The sequence below is a fragment of the Gossypium arboreum genome, chromosome 8, assembly GCF_025698485.1.
Source record: "Gossypium arboreum isolate Shixiya-1 chromosome 8, ASM2569848v2, whole genome shotgun sequence".
Classification (NCBI taxonomy): domain Eukaryota; kingdom Viridiplantae; phylum Streptophyta; class Magnoliopsida; order Malvales; family Malvaceae; genus Gossypium; species Gossypium arboreum.
This window is the reverse complement of record NC_069077.1, coordinates 78,802,880-78,828,470: the sequence shown is the minus strand read 5'-3', so window position 1 is coordinate 78,828,470 and position 25,591 is coordinate 78,802,880. Positions and strand designations below refer to the sequence as shown.

Genomic DNA, 25,591 nt, shown 5'->3' with positions numbered 1-25,591 from the left:
GAAGCAAATGTTGCTCATTGGTTATCTATATAACACCCCTAACCCGTATCCGTCACAAGAATAGGGTTACGAGCCATTATCGAACTTATACATTAGCATTTGTACAAAACCGAGTCATAAATTTGCATTCCAAATCAAAACTTTTTAAATTTCATTAAAAAGTCCCTAATATTAGCCTACGGGGCCCAATACATGTTTTAGAAGTGATTTGGAAATAAACCGGTAACTATGGAAAACTTTGAAAAAAATTTCTTGAAGTTAGGGGCACACGCCCGTGTGGCCAGCCTTTGTGGCTCCAATGGCCGTGTGACCAGCCCGTGGGCAGTTCTAACTTGCAACTTCTTAAGCATCAAAGGGGCACACGGCCCGGGCATACGCCCATATGGCTAGGTCGTGTGGTAAACTGATTTTTCACCATTTTTAAGCCATTTTCACATGATTTTGACACACGACCATGCTTGAAACCCCTGTCCTTCACATGACCAAGACACACGGCCGTGTCTTTTGGTCGTGTACCATCCTGACTTCATATTTAAGGATGCAAGGGACACACAGTTATTTTACACGCCCGTAGGCTATCCTTGTGTCACACAAGGCCTAGACACACGCCCGTGTGTCTTACCCGTGTAGACGAAATAAGGCCATTTCCTAGCCCTATTCCTTACCCAAACTTAACCATTTTCCTGCATGAAAACTTACAAGTATATACCATCCATTTCAACCATTTTCAATCATGCTTCTAAACTTACTCTTACATAAAATTTGACAATTTATGTTCATGGATGGTTTTACTTAACTTGATTAACCAAAAACAACTCATGATACAATACCATACCATATCATTCTTAAAACATATATTACTAGCCATTCCAATGGCTAGATTACAAACCAACATTTTTAAGTGTTACTTGTCTACATTAGTCTATACATTCCATTATATCAAAATAAGTCTAACTTTTATATCAAAATCAAGGGATTGATAGTGTGATGATAACTCCGACCCCAAATCCAACCTTCACGAGCTTTGAGCACTATAAAACAGGAAAAAAATAAACCTAGTAAGCATTAATACTTAGTAAGTTCATATAATCAAAATACACTTCCCATTCATGTTCATCAAGTAATTCATACATTAAGTAATATGTCCATTAACTTATTCAATTAGCAAATAAGGCCTATATACAATCATTCAACCTACTGATTAGTTTCCAAAATACTAAAATGCATAGATGAGCTCATCATACCATTTCTCTTTATATCACTATGTATGTCGATACCGCTAAATTATTGAATTCCGATGGACCTTTTCTTTTCTAGTTGTACACTTGAGGTGTACATTCCTTTCCAAGTGGTACACACAAAGTATACCTTTCCTTTTCATATGGTATACATTTAGTATACCTAACCTTTCCAAGTGTACACACAAAGTGTACATAACCTTTTCAAGTTGTACAATTTGGGTACACAAATCCTTTTCAAGTATTACCCCTTTCGATTTACATTCCTTTTCATAATGAGATCAAAAGATTATCCTTTAAGGACAACCTTTATTGCAACATATGCAAGATCTCATATTCACGGTAATCACCTGACCAATCGGAAATCATATTCAAACGGATTCATGTACCATTTCATCATTTACATGTAAATTACAAATCAACATTGGTTTATTACATGTAAATACCAATTACAAATCATAATACACATAATTCAACAATCAATTCAACACATTTACATGCTTAATTTAGTTATACGAACTTACCTTGACAATTGATCGTATCTACTAATCCGAAACTTTTTCTTTCCCTCGATCTTTTTCTTTGTTCGAAACTTCCGGATCTATATAAATAAATTTAATCATAAATTCTATGATTTTTACATTCAATCAAGCCCATTTCACATTTTAGGCAAAAGTATCATTTTGCCCTTAAACTTTTAATTAATTCCAGATTCGTCCCTAGGCTCGGAAATTGAAATTCATGCAATTTACTCCTTATTCCAAGCTTATTCAAAATTCCAATATAACTTTTACAGCACATGTATTTCATAAATTTTATAATTTTTCCAAGAATTTTACTACTTTGCAATTTAGTCCCTACACATGCTTTCACTAAAAATCACCTTGTAAAAGTCATTTATCTATCAATAATCTTTCATTTTCTATTAAAAACTTTCAATTTACAGCATGTTCATCCATGGGTAATTTTCTAAACTTTGGTTTTCTTTCAATTTAATCACCCAAATAAAGAAATTAAGCTTTCCCGATCTCAAAAATATAAAAATTACTAAAAATGGGACATAGAACTTACCAATTCAAGCTTGAAAAGTTTCCTTTCTCTCTCCTAGGGTTTCCATATATTTTATGAAGAAGAAGATGATATAAAATGAGTTTTAATTCTATTTAATCATCTATCACATACTATTTACTTCAATTTCCAATTTAATCCATAACCTTTTTCAATTTTTCCATGAATGACTCATTAAAAATATCTACATATTTTTATCAATGGTCTAATTGTCATATAAGGACTTCTCACTTTTAATTCTATAGCTATTTAATCCTTATAACTATTAGAACTCAACTTTGACATTTTATTCAGTTTAGTCCTTTTTGTAATTAGACACATATTTGATAAAATTTTTCTATAAAAATTTTCATGCAATATTCCTATCATAATACCTATCATTTTATGAAATTTAAATAATTTCATTTTTTAGACTCGGATTCGTGGTCCCAAAACCACTATTCTGATTTCACTGAAATTGGGCTGTTACAGTCTAAATGTTTAACAAATACTAAGTGGTATTATGTGGTCAAATTATAGTACGGAAAGACAACTTGTATTAGTAGACAAACCTAAATATTTATTTAGTCAATTTGAAAATGAGCAAATCAATTAAAAGACTAATATATCGTTTATCAAATCCAATTGAGGAGATGTCTTATCTTGGGCATCAAAGCGAATGACTCTTAAAAGATAAAGACATAGATGTGACTAACTAGACTAATAGTACATCGAACAGGACCCAAGCAGAGTAGATCCTAAATCTGTTTATGGATTTATTCACTTGTGACATTCATAGTGTATCATACCTAAATCTTGAGTGGATGGCGGACTATGTATGTGTGACTTGTACACTTTAATGTAAGTAAATGTCTGAGTTCAAATAGATAAAGAACCGATAGTAGATGCGTTGGGCGTATGACTTCTATAGTATGTAACGTCATTCACAACAGTGGAATTCATAGCCCAAAACATGGGTAAATGATATCCTCTTATTTTCATTACATGGTTGATGAAAAGTAAACGTGGCCATGAATCATCTGTCTTTGTGATAGATGGCTTGATCAATATTTTATAATGATTGACTTTTCATGATGGAAGATGCAATGGTTACCATGATAAAATAGGATCATATTGGGAGAATAGATATTATCCTAAAGAAATCAAGGATATCCTATGAGGGTAACATACTTGTGACAAGGTCATTGGACAAGCACTGAGTAGTTGCTTTTGTAATGGTATGTCGTTAGGGAGAGCTCAATCATGAAACTATAGTGGAATGATTTCGTGATTAAATGAGTTTATAATAATAGGTGAAAAGTTGAAACTTAATTGTAAATCATTTGAGCCTCAACTATATATGTCTAATAGGTCCCTCCACTACCTAATTGAAACCAAAAATGAATTGAGTGTTAGAATAGAAATGAAAAGAATGAATGGGAAAAGAGAAATGGGAAACATTGAGGAATGATTTTGGTTTTCTCCGAAATGGAATTATTTGGAAATGAATGTAGGTTTTCAAAAATGAAAATAGAAATGAAAATGGAAATGATCCATTTGCAATCATATATGGATTACTTAAAAAATGATTGAAAGAACTAGTATTTTTTGGACTATTTTGAAGCACAAAAATAAAAATAAATCATTCGGTCATAGTGAACATGTTGAGTTGTGAAATATTGAACATATTTTTTAGAAATTTTACCAGAGAAAAATCATCAAAATTTTACTGGGGGTAAAATAGGGATGAGAAATTTTTTATATATATAAATATTAAAGTTTATCTTAGTAAATAAAAAACTGAATCAGGTTGGATCACATTACAGAGTACTGGGTCAAAAAGGCCCATGAAGTACTCATAATTGGACTCGAAGTGAGAGAGGCCAAAAAACCCCTTATGGACATGAAAGGGATGGCAACCCTAATAGGAATACGATACTGTGTCGTCCACCCTAGTCCTATTCTAAGTAGGATGTTGTTTTTCTATTTGAAATAAACTGCTACAACTCAACAAGGGTTTTACCTTCTCTTCCTATAAATAGATGACACCGGTAGAGTTATTAACACAACTTTGAGAGATTGTTATTCTACCAAAAAAATAGAGAGAATTTATTCTTAACTATTACATATATATTTTTCGAAATAACAATTCCACCGGTTTCTATTAGGAAGAGAGAATTTTTGTTTTCACCCCAAAAGGAGATAAAACTTTTTTTAGTTTTGTGTTTGATTCAATTGGTTCGAGCCCAAACTTGAAGCAATTCATGATACAAGGATAGCAAACAAGATCGTTTGGTTGAAATTCAGAAACAATGAAAGTCTACTAAGCCGAAAACACAGGTATGAATTCAGTTAAGGTTTATTGCTATAAATATCACAAACTGAGAACTTCTTTTTGTACCATTCCAAAATCTCTTGCAGCTATCTCTGACATTTACTTTTTTTGTTTCTGCAATGCTCACAATTCAAAATGTATAAATCTCTCGTGGGACCCCTAGTACTACCCATTGACACTAATGGTTGTAGGTCTCAAGCTCTTTATGACATGACATTCAATAGAGTTGGTTTCAACGGTCCTCAAGACTCTCTAGTTCGCTTTGGCAGAGGTTGCGAATTAGAAGTCCCAACTCTTTTTCCAAAAAGCTCGGGAAGGCTAAATTTTTTTGTCTAGGCCCATGTCCTACTCAACCATCTTCACTCATTCAATTAGACCGGAAAATTCTTTAAGCTTATGTGAAAGTAACTGAACCTAAAACTCATCTCGTAAGCCCTAAAGGAGTGGCTTGTAACTTTTTTTCCTCATTTAGCATGAACTTGGGGGCATTCTTATTTAACAGCAGAAATTCTCCCTCATAATCAACAACTAACATATAACCCTGCTTCAACATCATAAATTATTGCTTTCTTTCTTCAAGATACAATTCATTGATGTATTTCTTCTGAAACTCAGACTGGAAGAATGCCCAAGTAACCTGATCAATCAACACATGCCAGGTGATTATCAACCACCACTAATATGCCTTTTTTTTTAGAAGAGATACTATGCACATAACACATTCGAGCGGTGAACATTGTAATTATTGTAGGACCCGATCATTGATTCTAGCAAACTTTTGGCTGAAGAGGGATCAACACCTTTCAACCCCTTAAATTCAGTTGCTCCATATTTTTGCAATTATTTTATCGAGGTTTGTTGGGCTACCACTACTAGTGCATCCTACGGAGAAGCATCCGCTACTCTTTGAAGTACTTTTGTTAATGTGCGGAATAGGTTCTCATCACCTTGACCCTCTCGACGAGGTTTGTCAGCTCTATCTTGTTGAGTGCCAGTGTGATTAGCATTGTGTGGCTCAATCTCCACCCGATTGTCACCCTCGACAGAGTGAATGTTGCTGTTAATTTCATCATTAATAGCATTTCTCGATTCTCTAAACACTTTTAGTTATAAAACAGAAGAATTCATAATCAACATCCAAATCTTGACTCAGACTTGACTTGACCTTGGCATGTACCACTAGACTCATTTGTGAGCACGATTTAGTTTTAAAATTGGCTAAAATTGTATCTCTGATACCACTAAATGAAACACGACATACCCAACCCAATCATTGGGTCCGAGCTATGGGATGCCACAATCATTATCGGAGCAACTACGATCAGTTTCAATTCAATTTAACAATTAGTAAATATTATTATGTTCAAAACATCGATCCTTTCTGTTATACAATCACATACAAGACTTATACAAGTTTACAAATTCTTTTTAGATAACTCGAGGTCAAATAAGGACCAAATTGTAAAATTTTCAAACTATTGGGTTGATGTCGCGACTTCAGGGGTTCCAGGTCGTGATGTAACTCACTGACTTGTCCTAATCGCGAGTTGAAAGCTTGATGTCGTAATGTCATTCACTGTTTCCAAAAGGTCCAAATGGTACCAAATAATCACAACCTGAATCAATTGAATATATGTCTCATTTCAACCATTTCAACTATTATACCTAATTCATACACACTAAGCCAACCATATATGTAATTCAAGTTTACTTCACTATTTAAACTTTTGATTTAGTACTAAAAGCTTCAAGAACCATCAATGGTAACATTTCAAAACTTTAACAGTTTCACGATATAGTACCCCATGCTAGCTAAATCAAGATCTTAGGACCTCAAAAACATAAAATTTACGAAAAATAGGCCTCGAATGTACTTACATGCAAGGGTCGAAAGCTTAGAAATGTTCAAAAATGGCTTCCGTATCATTTTTTTCTCATTTTCAAACGGTGGAAGGAAAAATGGTTGAAGATGACACCATTTTCATGTTTTAGTATATTATTATTACTAAATTTTATCTTAATTAACAACATATATTTTATTAAATTACACAGTAACCTGTCACCCCATATAAATTTGGGCTAATTGCCACATAAATCCTTAAACAATCACTAATTAAGCTTTTTAACTAATAAAAATCAATAGCAATTGACTTTTACCACTTTTACAATTTAGTCCTTATACGATAATTAGTCACTAATTCGGCATGTCTATCCAAAATTCAATTCACCTATACAATAACTCCATAAATATTTAATAAAAATATTACGAGCTTGGTTTACAGAAACAAGGTCTTAATACCTGATTTTCTAACACCACTAACTTTAGGGTCAAAACATTTGTATCGTAATTAATTTGTCAATTAAGAAATTCGTCAAAATAAAATTTAATATAATACCATAATTAACTCATAAATATTAATCAATAATATTTACTCAATCATTAGAGAACAGGGTTTCAAAACCACCATTTCCAATACCCTTGAAAAACCGGCTATTACAATCCCCTTTTTGGGCCTTAATGCTTTGCTTCATACTTTTTGGAGTCCTTTGTTGGAACTTATGGAAAAGAATAAACCTAATTTTGTTTGAACGTGCTGGTCAAGATTCCAATAGTTTCATTTCATGGAGAATTAGCTAGACAAAAAATTTAGTGGATAAAGGGGCTCAAGAACGACCTATGCATAGCATGGGAGGAAAGGCTTCAATCTAGTCCTCACTTATTTCTAAGTGGGTCAAACTCAATACGGATTGTGTTGTGTCTGCAAGTAGTTTTAGATCCACGACTTCTAGATTGATAAGGAACGAGTTGGGTAAATGGGAAATTGGCTATAGCAGATTCACTAGTGTACATTCATGAAGTGGAACTTTATGCTATTTTGGATGGACTATAGATTGCTTGGGATAAAGGGTATTGACAAATAATGATGGAATGTGAGACCTTCAAATTGTTAACTCCCTAATTCATCAAGATGATGATACGATTAGTTTCAACTTGTTTGTAATAGTTGAGAACTTATGCAAAATGATCTAAAGGAGGGAAATTTGGTAGTTGATCTTCTGGCTAAACTAGCGTTAAGAGACAAACAAGGGTTACAAATTCTTCTTGACCTTTCTACTGCAATCTTAGAGGTGTTGCATGATGATGCTTCAATCTTGCATAGAAATATAGATGTTTAAAGATTTGCTTTTGTATCATATTGGTTGCTAGCCTCTTTTTTTCACAAAATGAAAAAAAGTCTCATGGTCAAAGTTGTTCAAAGCTTATGTCAAATTTGTGTGGTCCACAGTTCATCTCACCAAAATGATCACATCCAATTGGACATTATTATTTTCAATATTAAATATCTCATTCAAACAATATTTCTAATATTTAATTCTTGAGAAATGATCAAATGCCTTTACGTGGCAAAATTATCATTTTACACCTTTTAATCACTTTGCACAATTTTTCACAAAAATAGGCACTTATCATATCGAAATATTGTAATTCACATATAACCTTTAATAAAAATTCATGGATGGTGAAACCTACACTTTTACCCATTTCTCAACAAAAACAAGAAATTTATAATTCAGTCATTGTTCTTTACAATATTTCTAATTTGGTCTCAAAAGCGATTTAATCATACATATTTCAACTCATTCTTATCCCAATGGATCAATAACTAACTCACATTTCACATTTTGGTCAAATTTTCACTTTAGTCCTTAAACTTTTTAGAGTTTGTAATTTAGTCTTTTTTGTCACATTTCCACGTCCGCATTACATTTCCTTTAGTTCCATCTCCAATATCAATTATTCCTTTCACAAAATTCTTTATCTAGCTCATTTTCTAATTTCTCACAAATTCATTGTATCCAATCTTGGAATAGTGTCACATATCTTATAATTTTTTTTTTTGGGTATTATAGTCCTCTTATGTTTGGAAACATGTTCTCCAACTATAAACCTCAGATTAATAAAAAGAAAACAAAAAAAAAAGAATAGGATGAAAGAAGAAAAGAAACTTACCAGATCAAACAAAAGCAACCTAAGCTCTTAATCACTACAGAACAGAGAAGGAAGAAGAAATAGAAAATGAAACCAAGTATGAAGTGAGTAGGAAAACACAACGTTCTTAAAATTTATAAGCCTAAAAGATAACATACAAAACTTTGAAGGTGTTCTTAAAATTTACTAACCTCCCTTCTTGACTCTTTCGTCGTTTCGAAGGTCACTTTATAACATCTCCACAACTGGGAGAGAGAGGACAATTATTATATTACCTCTGCACGTCATCCTTGAGCATCATCTCATTAGACGCACCTTCACCACAAGCGCCTAAAGCTTGCTATCATGATGGAACAACCATCGCTTGTTAAGCCCTCTCAAATCAATACAAGAGATATATACACAAGGAACTCTCTTCCCCCAACATTTATTGTTAACCAAATTTTAAATTTACTTATTATTTTTGAAAATCTTAATCCAAATATCAAAACGAATTGATGAAGTGGATTACCGAGTTTGAAATAATAACAAACAAGTTGATATTATTTATCTCACAACCACGTTTCTTATGAGCTAATTTAAGCATGTGAAGTAAGGATATTATAGTCTTCAAATAAAAATTAATTTAGAATTGAAGACAAAGTCAACTTAAACCCTTCAGAAAAATATGAGATTTACCGAAACTTTCGATAACTATAGTCTTTCCTTTTCATTGAAAAAAAATGGTTCAAATCATAGTTCTCCTTCATAAATGTTTTAAGTGTTAAAGAGTGACAGTCGGGGCAACTCCTCTTTCGCTTATCTTTTTCCACCACGTGGAAATATTAAAAAACAGCTTTGGTAATAAATAAAAGGAAAGGCTCTTATGATTTTTTTTCTCTATAAATTTGGTTACTTTTATTCACATCTGATTATTTCATACATTCCTATAAATATAACGAACTTCACCTTCTATATTTCCTCTATCCATTCCTCCATTTCTTTTTTAAAATTAAAAAAAAAAACCACAAATTTATTTAGTAAAAAACATAATAAATCTTATAAACAAACCTATAATCATTTGCTTTAGAAGATAAATTTGTTACCAGTGGCTCTCAAAAGAAGATTATGAACCCAACGCAATTTCATGATCAACATCGTCATGCAAAGAAAGAGAGCACGTCCAACATCGGGAATGGTGGCATTTGTCCCCCACCCTTGAAAGTTAGCAAAGACTCTCATTTGATCAAGAAATCATCATCCTCTTCGTCGTCGTCGTCGGCAGCCTCCTCCCTTGGCGTCAGCGGCACCGTGAAGCCGCAACAGCAGCGTCACCCTGTCATTATCTACACACACTCTCCCAAAGTCATCCACACACACCCTAAAGATTTCATGGCGTTGGTTCAGAAACTCACAGGGCTTTCACGCAATGAAGATGATCATCAAAATCATAATAATCATGCGCCTCATCAACCCAAAGCGGAGACTGGTGCCGCTTCCGTAGAGGAAGACAGCAAGAGGATCAACAATGATGACAACGAATCATCATCGGTAATAACAGATGAAAACTGTGAAGGGCAAGTAAATTCTTGTTTTGTCCCACCTTTGTTTGATCCACCAGCAGCTCCATTTCTAAATATTCCAGTTTTTACGCCAAATTCTACCGATTTTCTTTGCGTCAATCATCAGCCTTTCTATAATTACACTGATTCATTGTTTTTCACACCAAACATGAGAAGCTCTATTTCATCATCTTCAGGGTTGGAGGGGATGAATGAATTTCGTGATTACTAAAGTTTAAATATTGGCATCTTTTTTTCCTTGATTAACTATTTTATTAAAAAATGTTTGGGTAGTTATCAATTTTTTGGTTTTATGATGCAAATAAGGTCCTGATTTGTTCATGGAGCTGCATTTTTGTTTTGTTTTTCTGAGTTTTTTTTCTTAGAGGAATAAACTTTTTACATGTATATGAGATTTAATGTTTATTTGTAGTTCTTTGATTTTTTTTTTTTATGTTCTCACTGTTATTAGAGTTGCTGACAATTAATACATAGTTTTTAAATGCTTTCATTTTTTATATATGGGATTTTTTTTTCTTTCTATGGAGTTGTTTATATAAGTCTCTATTTATTGAGATTATATTTACTGGTTTTCTTTTGTCAGAACATCATTCTCTGATTATTGATGGAAATTAGACATCCATTTTGTTACTAAATCATGAATTATGAAATGAAGTAATAATATAAAATCTTTTATTTCAAAATTCTCACTTAAATTTTGAATGGGAAGAGTTATCCAAAATTCAAAAGAAAAGATAGAAATTAAAATTAGAGTATATTTAAAATCATTTTGAATAATAGATTTGTGTTATTAGGTATTTGTTTCTTCTCAAATTTAAATATTCTTAAATTCAAAACTTTAAAATTTGACATTTTGTTTGCTTAACTTTTGAAAATATTAAATTCAAATTGTGAAGTTTAAAATTAAAAGAATTGTTTATTAATCTTTTCAGTAGTTCCAATTTAAATTATTTTAATAGTATTCTCCAATTTTGAGATGTAGATGTGGATACATGTAAATCATTATATTTACATAGGAAAACAGTTATGTACAGTAAAAACTAATCACTTTCTCTTCTTAGCATCCTTTTCTTTCTGTTTTTGAGTTTCAAGTACCACCGGAGCTGCTGGGATGCTGAACCACCATTCTCTGAGTCTCCTCATCCATCTTTCCGTACTTGCCTTCCTAAGAGGCGAATACCTCGTAAATGTCTCCCAAAACACCACCAGAAGCATGAACTTACTAGGCACCAACGCTAGAATTAATGCCATAAACACCAGCAGAGCTGCAAATCTATCGCTTGCCTGGTTAAGTTTTAACACCATGGCCACAAAATCAGCTTAAAGACAAGGAACTGACAGATCCGACAATAATGAAAAACTCAAGAGTAGCACCTGTGGGAAAATGGAGAGCAGCAAGGCACGAAACTTGAGAAGAACAATGTTTCCATCCTGGACAAGCTGTTCAGCTTGAGATATTGCGTTCTGAACAGCTAAAAGCTGTTCCATTGTGTTCATAGAAGGAGGTGCCATTACCTTGAGTTCAACCAAAGGCCTGCCTTGGTTGCAAAATCTCGTAACAACCATAAAGATCGCAATAAGGACTAGAGTCAATGCCAAGGTATAACCCAGCCATCCCCTGAAATGGACAAGGAATTCCTATGAGAAGGAAACCTACTGAGATATCAAGATCACTATGAAGCCAACTCAAAGAGTGTTTAGCTAAAATGTGCTCGATTTTTGATCAACCATGCATCCTTTATACAACACTAGAACTATTTTCTTCAGCTGAGCTGAGTACCTAAGCTGACAAGGAGGGATTGAAACATTTACAAAGCTTCACTTCCAGGTATCAGTGGAAGTCCTCCAGCTTAACTCCAGATTATTATCACAAGTGCAGATGGATAAGACCATACATTGATGATTTTAAAACCTCGACATGGTTTCAACTAGAAAAGAATATACCTTATATGCACCAACAAATTTAGAGATTTAAGAACTTAACAGCCTATACTTTCCAAAATGATATCATTATCAGTTGTAATAACTTGGTTTAGTTGCTAACATTATACAACCAAACAGTATTTCATGTGATATATCAAGCTTGCCAAAAATTTAATAACGAAGAAAAATTCAATTGTCTTACCTGAAAATAATGAACGTGGAAATCAAAGAGAATAGCAAAGACTTTAGAGGATCATCCCAATATACCAGCGACAGAAGCCACTTCCCAACTTCCATCACTGGAAGAAGCAACTCCTGCAAGTTGAAAAATACCCAAAAAAAAAAAAAAATTACAATGAGATGATAGTACAAGTCCTGCAAGTTAATACAACAATCAAGAGAAAGAACAGAAAATCAGAGCCAGAAGTATGCCTCATAGGAGTGACTATCAAAAACACGATTCAAATTAATCACTCCGTTAACAAACACTGAATGATATATTTTCATGGAATCACTACAGAAACAAATGGTTGCATGCAGTATTCAGCCATTTACTTTGTCCGCCAACCACATTTAATTCGATAACCAAGATTTAACATTCAACCTCACTATTTAAATAAAATTATTTTCAGTTGAATGATGAAATGGACTGAAAATTTTGAAACTCTAAAGCGATTAGTTGGATCATCTTCAATACCTTCATAACAGCTAAATTGGTGTCAATACCATCTGCTTTAACCCCATTTACTGTTTCTTGAGCTAGCACCACTTTTTTATAGTTTTCTCTAGATTCTTTAACTGCTCTCTCCAATGAACTCATTTCGCCCACAGCCAGTTCACCCACAAGTAGTCCAGCCTCGCTAGGGTTATTTGAACTTGAACCAAACATAACACCTAAGTTCGAAACCGTGGTCAAGGCTGAGATTGAGTACATGCCACCACTAGCCACAATATTGTTACCCCAGTCTAGTCCCCTTGAACTTGACATGTTTGCAAGAGTCTCCAATATTAAATCTCCCCCAGGTAATTTATCACAGAGGTTAAACATGAGAAGAGACTCAAAGCAAACTGTACTTGAGGAACTAATTTCCTGGATGGCTTGCACACGCAAAATTCCAAGAATAGCTTTAGAAAGTGCATCATCCTTTTCAATTCCAGTAATATGGAACTTATTTATAAATCTATGAACATATAAAATTTCCCGGATTACTGCTAGCCAGTAATCACGTCGAGTGTGCCCTTTAAGTTCAGGAAACTCTATAATAGCTGGTTCTGATCTACAAGTGAAAATCAATACACAATCAGTAGACAAATTATATTATCAGATAAGCTTTAAATTAAAATTAAAGCATGAAACACAAAATCATGATTGATTCAACACCAAAATATCACAAAATTCATTAGGACAGTTACACGAAAAATATGAAATAAATATGCATCATGCCTTACAAGGAAATTGATTTGTACAAGACTGCCTTGTCAAAAAGTCGAGTACCCCATGGTCCAGTCAACTCAGGTTTAACAGTTTGTTTTAGATCATCTGATAAATCATATCTTTTGGGTTTGTCATAAGATACAACTCGAAGGGCTTCAAAGTACAACGCATGATCAGTCAGTATTAATCGACCTGAAGACATGCAAGAATGATCTCAGAACAGGGTAAATATTTCACCATATGGTAATCAACAAGCAAAGCTGTTTACAAAAACAATGACAGTGAATGAAAGAAGAAATGTAAGGAAAAAGTGTGGTTGCAGTAATGAATTTCACCAATCAATAAAGACATCATATACTAGCCTATTGAATAAAATGTTTGCTATCCCATTAACTTACCTGGCCATGTTGATATTCCGACATGTTCAAGAACCGGTTGAGTAGTGACTGTTCCATCCACCTCAAGTATCTTTTCTCCTCTAGTTGATCGAACGGCAGACAAAAGAGATGATTCGGATTGGCTCTTCATCTTTTTAATCACTCTATAGAGGTCAAATTTTAGAATATTACATTTACATATGCAGATATGAAGACGCTGCCATAAATTACTAGGGCCCTTCATTTGCTATGAAACTTCAGATGAACTTAAAACTAAATGCTCAAACAACAAGGTGTAATTAGCATTGGATTAGATAGTAAATTTTACTAAGCTTCTGACAAGAACTTTCAATATTATATGATTCATTATGTTAATGGTGTTATGTCACATACATTGTATTTTTATAGTTAAATAATTAGCAAGATTAGAGGCCAAGTAATTCATAGGATTATTTGTTTCAATTTTTAATGCCAGGAACTCGGGATTACTTGTGAGGGAGGAACACTAATGTTTTATCCACAATATTAATTTCAGGTTTCCCATCAAATGGTTAGGATGGTAAAGGCATCATAAGAAGTATTATCAAGGATTATACAACCCGCCAAAGCTTATGAGTTTCAATTATGATGTGGTGAAGTACAACCAAAATGCCATGACTATTTAGTAAAAATCAATAAGAAAGAGATTAACCAGATAATTTACAGAGAAAGGACCTGGCATACCATCTAGACTTTTAGAAATGAAATCAAATTATATTCACGTCTAGCAAAATAAACTCTTTTAACCACGAATGAAGTCTTGTGCATTTTAAACATGAAATTCAACCCAAGGTCATCTCCTTTATCAAGAATAATTCTCCTTTTCTCACAGCTAACTTCACAGATACATCATCATTTGATAAGGATTTTTAAACGGTTTTATCTCAAATCTGTTAAATACTAGGTTTGTTCTGGACTTATACTAAAGTTGGTCCCTCCACCCACTGCCAAATAGTGTTACTATTGATGATTTAACATCAAAACCTACATTCTATTAAGTCATTGTTCTTGCCTATCCCCATGTGAGGTTGACAAACCCTGGTGAGGTTGTCCACATGTAAGTCCAGTGAGTTACACATGACAGGGAGTGTTCACTGGTGTTATCCTACATCTGTTAAAGATCAGGTTTCTTGTAGTCTTATAATCAAGTTGAACCCCTCTATCTATTGCCAATTGGTTTTACCTGGGATGCTTTAACAAGGATAAAGAATTGCCACTTTCTATCTGTGATTCTGATTTACCCTTACTTGATTGACCATCTTCTATGATATATCCACAAAATTTCTCCATAAAAATATTGGGCTGAGACTCAAATACAGGTCTTTCCTTCAGAGTTCCCAACAAAAGCCTCAATCCAAATGATAGATTTGGCATTAATGTGAACCAGACTTAGTTTTACACCCATCAAGTTCACATCAGCCTTTTTGGTTATCTATGTTACAGATGAACCATAAAACAATTAAAAAATCACACAGAATGGTATGTGCATGGTGTTGGCCGCCGTGCTTTGGGGCATCTTGGATGGTTTGAATTTATTCTAGAATGAGGTTATGGAAGCGTTTTAATTCAAAACGATAGTCTTGAAGCGGTGAATGTCATTCAAGAGGAATCATTGGGGGGTTCCACTTCAGCTCTTGTAAGGAGAATTCGTCAGCTCTTGGATACTGTTAGGCTTTGGCAAATTCAACATATCTCTCGTGATAAAATTAAAATTGCTGATGGTCTTGTTCGGATGGTTCGTGACAGGACATCAGGCTTAGAGTATTTGAAGATTCCCTCTTATAGGAGTTAGTTTAATTTTTTATTGTGTACTTTGTTATTCACCAAAAAAAAAATAATCACACAGAATGGAATATGAAATGATCAATAGCCAGTAGGTACTGGAAATGCCAGATGCACACCTAAAACCACCATGTTCAAGGAAAAGTAACACATTTTAAGTTTACATTGACAAACAGAACACTGCAGGTTCAGCTCCTTGGTTATTCACTTCATGCATAAATGTTTACAGTAAGATCATATCAGAATTATCTCCCACCACACCTTACATGGTGCATAGATACATGGTAGAATTTTGAAACTCCACGACAAGAGAGAAAAGCGTAGGGAGGCGGTTGAAACTTTGATAAATCTGCAACTCCCTTTCTCACAAAATTTTCAGCAATAAGATCATTTGCAGTCATACTTGAAGTGGTACTGAACAAACCATTTTCAATTCCAATTAAGGCGGTCCCAAGGTCCTGCTATAAACTGTTTACTTCTTTAAATAGACTATCAGTTCAAGGCTTTTGGTCTTCTAATGATTGATTGTATTTTACAAGCCATTTAATCTTGTTTTGAGAATTTATCTTAGGATCGCTCTGGTTTGGCTACTATATAGCCTATATGGTTATTAGTTACTATCTAAACTTTCAAGGATAAGAGAAAAGCAAAGCACAATTTTTTTTTAGCCTTTGACCAGTAAAGTTTGCATCAGATATATGTACGTGGATCAAAACAAAAACAAGAGAGGCATGATAGTGTATAGGAAATTGACATGGCAAGGGCCCATACCTCTCCAGTCCGTTTAGGTACTTCTCATAGATAGAGAAATGAAGCCGACCACCTGTTGAGATGGTGAGAACCTCAAAAAGATTTTCACAAATAATCACATTGGCAATGATTGGAACTGCAGGAGCTATTCGAGAGAAAGCCTCTATCCCGATGGACAGATCATCATCTAACTGCATGCAAGACAAAATGATGACATTAAGTTTTAGCATCATTTACTTTTATTGGACAATTAATGGCCCAAAAAATAACCCATATTCCATGTACATAAGAATAGTTTGAATGTGCAAAATACAAGAAAAGACGTTTTAATTACAGAAGATATATGAGCATGGTATTTTCACAAAATATATGTAGCATGCATTCACAGATTAAAAAACAAGAGAAGCCAGCAAGCATGCAGCTGGATTGTTTTTGCAAGATGATTGGACCCATCCCCGTGGAGGCGCACAAACATAACCACAAACACACCCTAAAAATAGAAATACATAAAATATGAAACTTACATTAATTAGAGATTGACTGGCGGCTGCTGGGGCTTCCCAGGCCACCATCATGTCAAATGTAAGGCGTCGAAACTTTTTATCGGCCAGATGACCCATTCCTTGAGTAGACAGAGCAAGAGCCCTGAAGCAGCAGTATTCCAAGAAGTTCCTCGCATACCGTGACTTATGCTTTATAGAATCAGATGCCTCAGTGTTAAAGCTTTCTTGAAGCTCACTTGAAGAGGTTTCAAGTATTCTGCATTGTTAAAACTTTGTTAAGGAGACTATATAGCAGTCAAAAGGCAATTTGCATTATCCTTATTTGCATCTAGGTATTAGAAGTATATGAAAACCTAATCTAGCAACAACTTCCAATTAAGATACAAGTTGCAAAAATAAAAAAATAAAAAATTATCTGCATATAAGCAGCAAGACCAAAGTAGCAGCAGAAGCAACCTACCTTGAGCACCTGCGCACAACTATATTTGCAGCGGGAGAGAGCTCAGGTATCCAATTGTTTCCAGCAGATGGAGAACTCTCCAGCTCCTCAAATTCCTCAGAAAAGGAGCTTCGCCTGCTAAGTAACCAATTTAATGATCCTTCTCTTACCAAAGCCTCAAGCATACGTCTTGTTCTGCTTGCCAACGCCATTTCTAAATTTCTCCCTTAACTCATACCGACTGCAGTGCAATCCACACACAAGCTTAAATATCAGGACTTCACCAACAAGAGTTACTTTTAGCAATCTTTAAATGCGTCCAACTGGCAATAGCAAAATGTAAAAACAAGCCTAGTAACAATTTTCTCCACCAACTTTAAATGGCAACCAAAATCACAAAAGAATCAAATTTACTCAGACGATTATAGACATCTGCTAACAACTGCAGATTTTATCAGGAAAACCGTACAAAATTTCCAACTTTTTTCAAAATCAAAGTGTTGAGCTCCATTAACCACCGAATCCCAACCACTTAAACTAACTATAGAAATAGGAAAAGAAAAAGAAAACGCTAACCTCAAAATGTGAACTTTCAAATCCTTCTAAAACCCTAAATTTGAGAAGAAAGAAATATCTGCTTATTCCTGCAACATATCAAGAAACCCAGTCTCAGATTATCTTCGTTGAACAACTTCCCACAAATCCATTTCTGCCAATAGCAAGATTCACAAGATGACCTCAAGAAACAAGAGCTCCAAATCAACTTATTTTTGAAGAAAAATCATTATTCCTTAATGGCTCCTAAAGAAAAGAAGGAAGAAAAAAAAAGAGACAGAAAGGCGAGAATTGTGAAATACAGTAACCGGAACAACTGGCAAGGAACTTTTAATTGCCTAACAGGAAAGCTTTCTAATCCGGGCTAAATCCTTGTGTCTAATTTAGCTGTTAAGTTGTTACGTTTAATATGTTATGTTTTCTAGATTAGGCTAAGTTTTATATATATATATATATATTGAAAATGAGTTTTAGAAAATGATTTATCAAAATAATTTATTTTTTGGAAAAGTTAATATTTTTAGTATTTGGATGAATTTCTATAAAATATTTTGTGGCGTTTGGTAGATTTCTTAAAAATATTTTATAAAATTATTTTAATTAAACAAACATACATTTAAGATTTTATTTTTTATTATTTAATTGAATTTATTTTTATTTATAATTTTATATTTTATATTATTTTTACATATATTAAAAATATTATATTAAATTTGATTCATTGCAATGTCATTTTTTAATTACATGACTACTAAGTGAGTATTTTTATTTAAAATGTGACATCAACAAAATTGATAAAAAATTAACGATGTCAACAATTAGACTTGATTTTAAATTTGAAAAGTAAAGGGACTAAATTCTTGAAAATAAAAGTACAAAGACTAAATTACAAATCATGAAGTCTATATAAACTTATGACATATTTTAACCTTTATATTACAAAATATTTATTATTAATATATTTATACTTGTAATAAATATTCATTATTAAAATATTAATATTGAATATTTTCAATAATATGTGAATAATATTATTTAAAATTATAATTTTAAAATCTATTATTAAAATAATATTAAAATATTAAAATAATATTAAAATAATAAATTATATTTATTATATTAATAATTTATTATATGACTAAATATAAATATAAATAATTAAATATGTATGTTTAATAATATTGAAAAATATAATATTTTAAATATTTTTAAAATAAAAATAAAATTTATTATCAATATAATAATATTAAGCTTAATTTAAGTTAATTTTTATACAAAAATAAAATTATCTATAGATGAGCTCTTTTCTGGAAAATTACTTACGCTTTTCAAAAGGGTAAGTCATTTTACAAGGAAAATAACTTATTTTACCTTGACCTGTAAGTCATTTTCCACTGGCCAAACTATTTTCTGTGAAACAAACACAGAAAAAAATGCAGAAAACATTATCCGTAAAACATTTTACATGTAAACAAATGGACCCTTAATGAAACATATGTTTAACGGGGCCTTAAATGTAGCCTTTAGCGTAGGATGAGGGTTGCTGTAGTGAAACGGTGCCACAACAGATTTTTGATTTGGCTACACGGGCCCTAGTGATTCTAATTGCACAATGGTTGTATTGAAAGTTATGTTAAAAATTGAACGAAAACTCTAGTCTCTCTTCTACTTTCTTTTATGTGTTTTCTATCTTCTTTTTTGTTCTCTATAAGCTCCAGCAACAAGGGTATTAGAGCATTCTAAATGATCCTTCATGACTGGTAATTGTGTTTCCACACGGTTACAAAAAGAAGTTACTCACCTCCAGCAAGAGATAGGTAAACTGCAAATTGATTTCTCTCAATAGGACTCCATGTTGGAAGGTCACTTAAATATCTAAAAGACGAGATTCCAGAAAAGCTAAAAATGGAGATTCAAGGGTTGTTCGAGCATTATTTGGGTTAATTAATGAATTCAACAATTGCTGAGTAGTCTCTAGATAAACGGAAGGGAATATTGGGAGGCCCTTCTCACGGATTTCCTCTCAAAGAGTCGTTTCCAACCTTGTTGAGGGCAGATTTAGGCAAGATACCTTCTTCCCACAACTTAGGGAGTATGGAGTTGGGATCTTGGCCTCCTAAGCTTGACTTTCCCTGGTTTGATGGTACCGACTTCAAAGGGTAGTGGGAAAAGCTAGAGCAATTCTTTAAGGTAGAGGGGGTCATGGCCAATAATTGAGTGAAAACAATGATGCTCCATCTAGATGGCAAGGCTCTCAACTGGCATCACTTCTACACCTAACGCCAAGAAGGATTCCACATGTTGTCATGAGATTCCTATGCCTAGAGCCTGATAAAGAGATTTAGTTTAAGCACATATCAAAATCCTATGGTTGATTTAGTATCCCTAAAACAACAAGGTATAATGGACCACTTTCAGGAATCCTTTTGTAAGAGGAGCAAGAAAGTAAGGGACATGAAGAGAGCGGGGATTAGGAAGAAGAAGAGGATAAGGAGATGGATTTTGAAGAAGACGATTGAACTTTTTGTTTTTAAGGATTGTAATTTTGGGATAATTTTCATTATTTTGGGAGTAGGATTCATGGTTGACTTTTAAACTTGTTGTAACACCCATAACCCATTTTCGTCGCTGAATTAGATTTACAGAGTATTACCAGACAATTCAGAACAATTAATAACATATAGCATCAAGTTACCAAATTAATTAACGAAATTTCATAACTATTTCAGATCGGAGTAGAACCTACACTTATAGACCTTAAATAGAGCCTATAAGGCTTTTAAAATAGTTTAGGAACAATCGAGGACCAATTCAAGACAAAATAGAAGATTTGAGGTAAAGTGAAAATTTTCAACTCAAGGGTCACACGGCTGTGTGTCCAGGCCATGTGATAGAGTCCAGATCAAGTAGCTCTAGACATGGTTGTGTGGCCTACACGCCCGTCTACTATATCACACGCCTATGTGCTTAGGCCCTGGAGTTCACTGACTTTGCTCACATGCTTGTTTCCCAACTTGTATGTCTACCAATGTAACTCACTGACTTAGGCCACACGGTCGTGTCACAGGCTGTGTTCCAGCTCGTGTGAATCCTGTACCTAACACGTTCGTGGTATACACCCGTATGGGTTGCTTGTGTGTGATACACGATCGTGTGATAGCCCATGTCCCAGGCTGTGTGTGCCCAAAAATGTACCAAAATATTCTCATTTCACATCCAAATCTTACATACCTAATTATACAATTACACACATGTTCACAAGACTTTGGAATGCATTTTAAACCACTCAAATCAAGTTAATCAATCATCCTATGTTCCTAACCAATGTGCCACCATTGACCCACGTTTCAATCATATAAAAAATTATATCAAGCTAAACTTTTAAGCCATCCATGCATACCACATCAAATAACAAAACTTACCAATTCATGCTTGATTAGAATCAACCATTCATGCCTTCACTAGAATTAAGCATACATGCCTCGAATAGCTACTTGACACAACAAAAATACAAGTACATCAAGCTACCATATATGTGCTTAAGACTATCAAAAAACATCCACCATTAGCCTATTACATGCCATATAAGCCAAGTTTATAGTCAAAGTCTACCAAAAGATTCTCGGATAGTGTGATTCTTCGAGTTGACCCGATCCCCCGATTTCTACCAAAATATAATCTAGAATGAAAAAGACAAGGACACGAGTAAGCATACATAAAGCTTAGTAAGTTCGTCAATTAAACAACAAAGCTTACCGAATTAAAATAATAATTCAAATAACAAGATTACTAACAGAGTTCTTGTCAATCACAGTTCACAACAGGTGAGTAATGCTCAAACAATAGTACAAATCAATTTCTTGTATTTTAATAACATTCAGTGATCAATAAAACTTTTCTCGATGAACGATATACGGATACGAGCACACAGTCAACCATCCAGAACACATCAGATGCTCATATGAGCCAATCCAACTGATAACACACCTCGGCACTAAGTGCTTAGCCCATAGGCTAAAATCCGCAACTTCTCTATGCATCGATTTTCAACCCATTCTTGATCTGAAATGATAATTTCATTCAACTAACTAATTCCAACAATAAAATTAACTCATTTTATGCAATTAAGTCCTTTTGTACATTTTTTTCAAAATTGCCCCCAACATTTTACTTTTATGCAATTTCATCCCTAAGCTTAAAACTTGCAATTTAATCAATTTTAACTAAAACTAAGTTAAACCGAATTGTATTACACTCCACTACAACCCATATTTGCTATTATTTCACATCAAGTCATTATAATTTTATCACTTTAACATTTTAGTCCTTAAACATTAAAATTACTAAAAACTACTTTACAAAATAGTCCTCTTTAATAACTAAGCTTAATAATCTACCATAAAAATTCAAGAAAAACTCAAACTCATCAATGGAATTATGTATAATGTTTAACAATTTTACAAATTAGTCCCTGATTTAGCTAGACTAAGCTAATACGAGCTCAAAAACATAAAAATTACCAAAATGGGCAGGATTTACCTACCAAATCAATAAGAGCCCTAGTTTGGCCGAAAGCTTATCTACCTCTCCTATGGCCATTCGGTCTTCACCACAAGAAAAAAAAAAGGAAAGAAGATGATGATATTATTTTTTTAATCTTTTAATTTAAATTACCATTTAACTATTTACAAACTTAACTTTTCAATTATAACTTATAAAATCATTAAAACATGTCCATATTTGTCCATCAAATGAGAATATGGTACAATTACCATCTAAGGGGGTTTAATTGCACAATTGGTCCTTAAATCATTTTAAATTTTTAACTAAACAAGCTTAATTTCAATTTAACCCTAAACTAATTAGGACTAAATGAGCAAATAGCCCAAAAGCTAGTGGATTAATCATATCCACCACCACTTGGACTTTTTAACCATGGTTTAATCACTATTTTAGTCCCTTTACTAATTTAAATCTATAGCGATTAACTTTTACCTCTTTTACAATTTAATCCTTTTACCTTAATCAAGAAACCAATCGTCAAAATTACTGGACCAAACCTCAGTTCACCTATGATACGACTCTATAAACATTTAATAAAAATATTTACTGTCTTAAATTATGGAAATTGGTCCCAATACCTCATTTTTAAAAAGCACTTAACTTTTAGACTAAACTACTTATACTAACCATTAATTCAATTAATTATATTCATCAAATCAAAATTTAATATAAAAATTATTATTGACTTGTATAATTTAAATACTAATTTTACGAACTTACTCATTGAATTTGTGGTCTCGAAACCACTATATCTGACACCACTAAAAAATGGGCTATTACAACTCTCCCCTTTAGAAAATTTCGTCCTCAAAATTTCTTAACTAAAGTTACTAAATTCTGGAAGATTCTTCTATTGCTCAAATCAAATCTGTCACCAAAAACTTGTTCTCGCTCCATTCTGACCAGTATAATGAGATTCTACATTTTCGTCCGTGAAAAGCTTCAAATAGTGTCATTTTTATTCTAGATTGATCACTGCTATAATAAGCGAATTTTTTCAACGATGTATATTCTTCCCAGCTACCTTTAATCTCAAGCATATAATATCATAGCTTAATTTCCAGAATCTGTATTACCCATTCTGACTGACTGTCTGTTTACAAATGAAATGTTGTACCAAAATTAAGTTTAATACCCAGAGCCTTATAAAGTTTACCCTAAAATCTCAAGGTGAATCTCATATATTGATAAAAAATAATAGACAATGATATTTTGATTAATCTAACAATCTTTGATACATTTTCAAGTAAGTAGTCTATTTTGACCTGAATTAAGTGAGTCGATTTCATTAGTCTGCCAACAATAACCTAGATCGAATTTTTCTTTCTTTGTGTCACAAGTAATCCAAATACAAAATTATTTATGACTTGCTCCCAAATTTCACTCAAGAATCATAATTGTCTGTAATAACTCAAACAGAACAAGATGCTTGACTATCATAATTTTTGAAATTTCGTGTTACCCATATATCAATTTCAAATCATAAAACATTTTAGTATTACTCGAATGAATGGAGTACATACTATTATGAACCTTTGATATTGTCTCATTGTAATTCCAGATCATTCAAAACACAATATATTACAAAAATACGATATATCAATAATACCAATTCTAAATTCCGTGATTGGATCACCTTGTATCTGTTCTCATTTAACTATCATCTTTAAGTCATCATCTTGCAACTCCCAAATTCTTTGTAGAAACAATGGTCTAGTTTCAATTTAGCTAATACAAAACCATTACTATAAACAACATATTTTTTTCCCAATTCAGGATGAATCAGTACAGAAATTTCCTTCAATAAAGCTTTGAGCTGATCCAACTCTCAAAGACATTTCAAAGTTTTCATATAGCAATAAAAGAGAGTTTTCTTGGATCTACACGAATCCCATTTGCCAGATTTACATAACCAAGAAAACCAACCTCGCTGAGCCAAAACTCGCATTTGTTAATTTTCACATAAATTATTTCTCGTGCAAAGCGTATAGTCAGTTGTCAAATATTAAACGTGTACAAATACTATTTAAAATGAATCAAGATATCATCAATAAATATAACTACGTCTATATATAAATATCCAGATAAGACTGAACAATCTGATTCATCAAATTCATAAGTTAACAAAGGCATTAGTTAGTCTAGACAACATTACTAGAATTCATAATGGTCACCTCGAGTTTGAAAAGTAATTTTTAGCATATCACAATCTTTAACTAGCAACTGATAATAACCGAATCTATATTTATCTTCGAGAACATTGTTACGCCTTTTTAATTGATCAAACAAGCCGTCTGTACGAGATAAGCAAAATATTTACTCTTTATCTTGGATTTATTTAACTTTTACATTTAGGTAGAAATCCCAGAAATTATTCATGAAACAGATTAAGAAACTGAAATATTTTACAATCTTTTCACATTGTTTTCTATATGCCAAAAATGTTTTATAATCTTTTCACATCATTTTCTATACAGAGATAACTGAAATAAATATGGTTGTACTATTTGATTTACCCGACTCAACTATATTCATTTCACCAGTCTAACATTTCAAATCAATTCATTTCAATCTACAGTTTACTACATCATCATATAACTTTAGCCATTCTATTCCTAGAATTATATCAAATTCATGAAATGGTAGTAACATCTAATCAATAGGAAAATCACAGTCATAGATTTTCAACAGATAATCAAACTCCGTTGACTTAGGAGGTAGATCCTTATCCATTACTAATGTAGTGCAAATATATGAGTAAGTTGATCCAATATCAATCAGTGCATATACAATAAATAATATCAAAGGGATAGAACATACCAGAACTAATATCAAGCGCGGTAGCTTTAGATCCAACAACTATGTCTTCGATACCACTCTGTAACTCTAGTATTATTGTTCTGACCAGGGCGTTTGCCTTTCTGAGGCATAGACAACTATTTAACATTATTCATGGGCACAATTTCTCGGTTATATTTATTAACATGGAAAATTTGCTGTCCAGATGACATTTCTCTTTCTAAATTCAAATCTAAAGAAATCCCGGTTAATT

At 33.0% G+C, this 25,591-nt stretch overlaps 2 protein-coding genes and 1 long non-coding RNA gene across 5 annotated transcripts; 1 reads left to right on the top strand and 2 right to left on the bottom strand.

The window, feature by feature from the left end:
- Positions 1-825: 825 nt before the first annotated feature.
- On the bottom strand, positions 826-9,154 carry LOC128279469 (uncharacterized). The gene is made up of 4 exons (XR_008269657.1): positions 8,803-9,154; positions 8,633-8,666; positions 1,763-1,839; positions 826-1,031 (listed from the first exon to the last, which is right to left on the bottom strand). It is a non-coding gene; the product is annotated as an uncharacterized LOC128279469 (long non-coding RNA).
- Positions 9,155-9,530: 376 nt separating this feature from the next.
- On the top strand, positions 9,531-10,384 carry LOC108468337 (VQ motif-containing protein 20). Its single transcript, XM_017769227.2, has one exon. It carries the CDS (start codon positions 9,719-9,721, stop codon positions 10,382-10,384), a length of 666 nt encoding a protein of 221 aa, XP_017624716.1. The 5' UTR covers positions 9,531-9,718.
- Positions 10,385-11,069: 685 nt separating this feature from the next.
- Positions 11,070-18,396, bottom strand: LOC108470145 (uncharacterized). Of its 3 annotated transcripts, none has more exons than XM_053018322.1 (11): positions 18,159-18,396; positions 17,998-18,065; positions 17,443-17,744; positions 17,004-17,238; positions 16,501-16,670; positions 13,930-14,072; positions 13,546-13,723; positions 12,794-13,373; positions 12,299-12,411; positions 11,548-11,791; positions 11,070-11,457 (listed from the first exon to the last, which is right to left on the bottom strand). In XM_053018322.1, the coding sequence occupies exons 3-11, from the start codon at positions 17,631-17,633 to the stop codon at positions 11,218-11,220; spliced, it is 2,094 nt and encodes a 697-aa protein (XP_052874282.1). In that variant the 5' UTR covers positions 17,634-17,744; positions 17,998-18,065; positions 18,159-18,396; the 3' UTR covers positions 11,070-11,217. The 3 variants fall into 3 exon arrangements, with proteins under 3 accessions (XP_052874282.1, XP_017626872.1, XP_017626874.1); XM_017771383.2 differs by having other exon boundaries at positions 17,443-17,662; XM_017771385.2 differs by having other exon boundaries at positions 17,443-17,662; positions 17,998-18,396.
- Positions 18,397-25,591: the final 7,195 nt, after the last annotated feature.